This window comes from Apteryx rowi, unplaced genomic scaffold, assembly GCF_003343035.1.
Source record: "Apteryx rowi isolate R43461 unplaced genomic scaffold, aptRow1 scaffold_673, whole genome shotgun sequence".
Lineage (NCBI taxonomy): Eukaryota > Metazoa > Chordata > Aves > Apterygiformes > Apterygidae > Apteryx > Apteryx rowi.
The window spans coordinates 275,895-278,524 of record NW_020450953.1 but is presented as its reverse complement, the minus strand read 5'-3'; the positions used below and the strand labels follow the sequence as shown (position 1 = coordinate 278,524).

At 70.5% G+C, this 2,630-nt stretch overlaps 1 protein-coding gene across 1 annotated transcript in view; it reads right to left on the bottom strand.

Annotated features, from left to right (window-relative positions):
* SF3B4 (splicing factor 3b subunit 4) overlaps window positions 1-2,630 on the bottom strand; it is a 14,203-nt gene that overhangs the window by 7,201 nt on the left and 4,372 nt on the right. The window contains exons 6-7 of the mRNA XM_026085781.1: window positions 2,539-2,617; window positions 1,524-1,781 (exon numbers count right to left, since the gene is read on the bottom strand). Of these exons, the coding sequence (XP_025941566.1) occupies window positions 1,524-1,781; window positions 2,539-2,617 (337 nt within the window). The remainder of the gene's footprint in view (window positions 1-1,523; window positions 1,782-2,538; window positions 2,618-2,630) is intronic.

Sequence of the window (2,630 nt, the reverse complement as noted above, 5' to 3'; positions counted from 1 at the left end):
AATCCCAGTGCCAGGGGATCCCAGTGCTGGGGGAATCCCAGTGCCAGCAGATCCCACTATGGGAGAATCCCAGTGCCGGGGGGTCCTAGTGCCAGCGGATCCCAGTACAAGGGGGTCCCAGTGCCAGGGGATCCCTGTGCTGGCGGATCCCAGTATGGGGGAATCCCAGTGCCRGGGGGGTCCCAGTGCCGGKGGATCTCAATGCCAGGGGACMCCACTATGGGGGAATCCCAGTGCCAAGGGATCCCAGTGCTGGCRGATCCCAATAYGGGGGAATCCCAGTGCCAGCAGATCCCAGTATGGGAAATCCCAGTRCCAGGGGATCCCAGTGCCGGGGGACAGGTCGGGGGATGCAGAGCCCACGTCCCGGCCACCCCAGCGCCTTGTCCCGAGCTGGGCCCGCGCTCCAGCCCTCCGGGACAGACGGCTCCTGCGGGACAGACGGCTCCTGCGGGACGGACGGCTCCCGCGGGACGGACGGCTCCCGGCCACGTGCCCTCCCGCTGGAGACGCTGCGCTTTAATGGGCTCTTAAATAGAAACGGCGCTACAAAAATATACAGGCCACAACCCGGCCACCCGCCGCCGGCCCGCGGCCACCGGGAAGCGGCTCCTCCATCCGTGCGGGCCCGCGGCCACTGGGAAGCGGCTCCTCCATCCGCGCGGGCCCATGGCCGGCAGCTCCAGGAAAGCAAGCCGGTCTCCCTCATTCCCGGTTCGCTCGGCACGGCCGGACCCGCTGCCCTCCAGCGGCATCTCCGTTCCCGGCCTGGCCCTCTGTCTCGCCCTTCCCGAAAACCCGGAGCTTTTCGGAATAAAACACAGCGTATGAAACCCGCCGGTTTTCTCCCTCCGCCGCCGCCGTGAGYGACCACGGGAACGGAGAAGGGGCTCGGGCGTCCTCCTGCCGAAGGGGGTCCGTCCTCGGTGACGGCCCCCGYGTCCCAGGCGGCATCCGGGAAGGAAATCCTCAGCGCGCGGGCTCCTCGGGGCCGCGGGGGGCCGCGGGGCGCCAGGCKCGGAGCCGCTCCTGCAGCAGCCGCAGCTCCTCGGCGAGGCCGGCCGGCGACGGGGCGAAGCGCCCGCGCTGCGGGGACAGACGGCGCCGGCTCGGCACGGACACCCGCGGATATTCCGCCCCCCCCCGCCCCATCCCTGTGGGCTTCCCCCAAAACGCCCCCGGTTTAAACCAGCCGCCAGCTTTCCCGGCTCCTAACGACGGGGAGCGCTGAGACCCCGACGGGAGCCGCGTGGCCCCGAATTTAACCAGGCGGCCCCCAAAAACGGCAGGATCGGGCTGGGGAAGAAACCTGCTTCCGATCACGGTGGCCATCCCCCTGGCATCGGGTCAGCGGTGACCCGAGCCCAGCCGTGCCTCAGTTTCCCCCGCTTTCACTGCCGGACGGAGCCGTGCCTCAGTTTCCCTCCCTTCTCCAATGGATGGAGCCATGCCTCAGTTTCCCTCCCCTCTCCGACAGACAGATCTGAGCCCGGGGATGCCGGGGATGCCGGTGCCGCCGTTACCTGGCCCTCGGGGACGGCGCGCAGGTAGCAGCGGCGCCAGAGGCGGATGGCGGGGCCGGCGGCGCAGGGCAGCAGCGGCCCCCGGGGGGGCGGCGCGGGTAGGGGGCTGCTGCCGGGGCCCCGCTCCGGCTCCGGCTCTCCGAGGCTCTCCAGCGACGGGACCCAGCGCGGGAGCCGCTTGCTCCGCCAGGGGAAGGGCTGCGGCTGGGGCCACAGGGCGCCCTTGGCCAGCACCCACACGGCCCCCGCGCCAGCAGCCTGGGGGGAAAAAGGGGGAAAAAATGAAAAAAAACGGGCAATTAGGGAAAGGTTGGTGGGGGGGGCACCGGGGGGCGTTTAATGGGCAGAGCTGCGATGGGCTCTGGGGAGCGGGACACCTGGGTCCTGGCGGATCCCCCCACACTGAGACCTCCCAGCACTTGGATCCCCCGGCACTGGGATCCCCCTGGCACTGGGACCCCCTGGAACCAGGATTCCCCGGCACTAGGACCCTCCCTTGCACTGGGATCCCTTCAGCACTGGGACCCTCTGGCACTGGGACCCCCCCAGCTCTGGGATCCCCCTGACACTGGGATCCCCCAGAACCAGGATCCCCTGGCACTAGGACCCCCCCCCCACCCTTGCACTGGGATCTCCCAGCACTGGGACACCCTGGAATTGGGATCCCCCTGGCACTGGGACCACCCCCAGCACTGGGACCCCCTGGAACTGTGATCCCCTTGTACTGGGATCCCCCAGCACTGGAACCCCCCTCAGCCCTGGGATCCCCTTGTACTGGGATCCCCCGGCAATTGGGTTCCCCTGGCACTGGGACCCCCCTCAGCCCTGGGACCCCTTTGTACTGGGATCCCCCAGCACTGGGACCCTCCGGGCACCGGGATCCCCTTGTGCTGGGATCCCCCAGCACTGGGACACCCCCCCCCGGCACTGGGATCCCCCCGACGCTGATCCCCGGCCCCTTCCCGGCTCTGCCGCCCCCCCGCCAAGCCCAGCCCGTCCCCGAGCCCCGACTCACGCTGCCGCCGCCGCCGCCGCTGGGCTGGGGGGCCACGGATCCGGCGGGCGCCGAGCCGCCGCGGGGTCCCGCCGGGTTCCTGAACCGAGCCC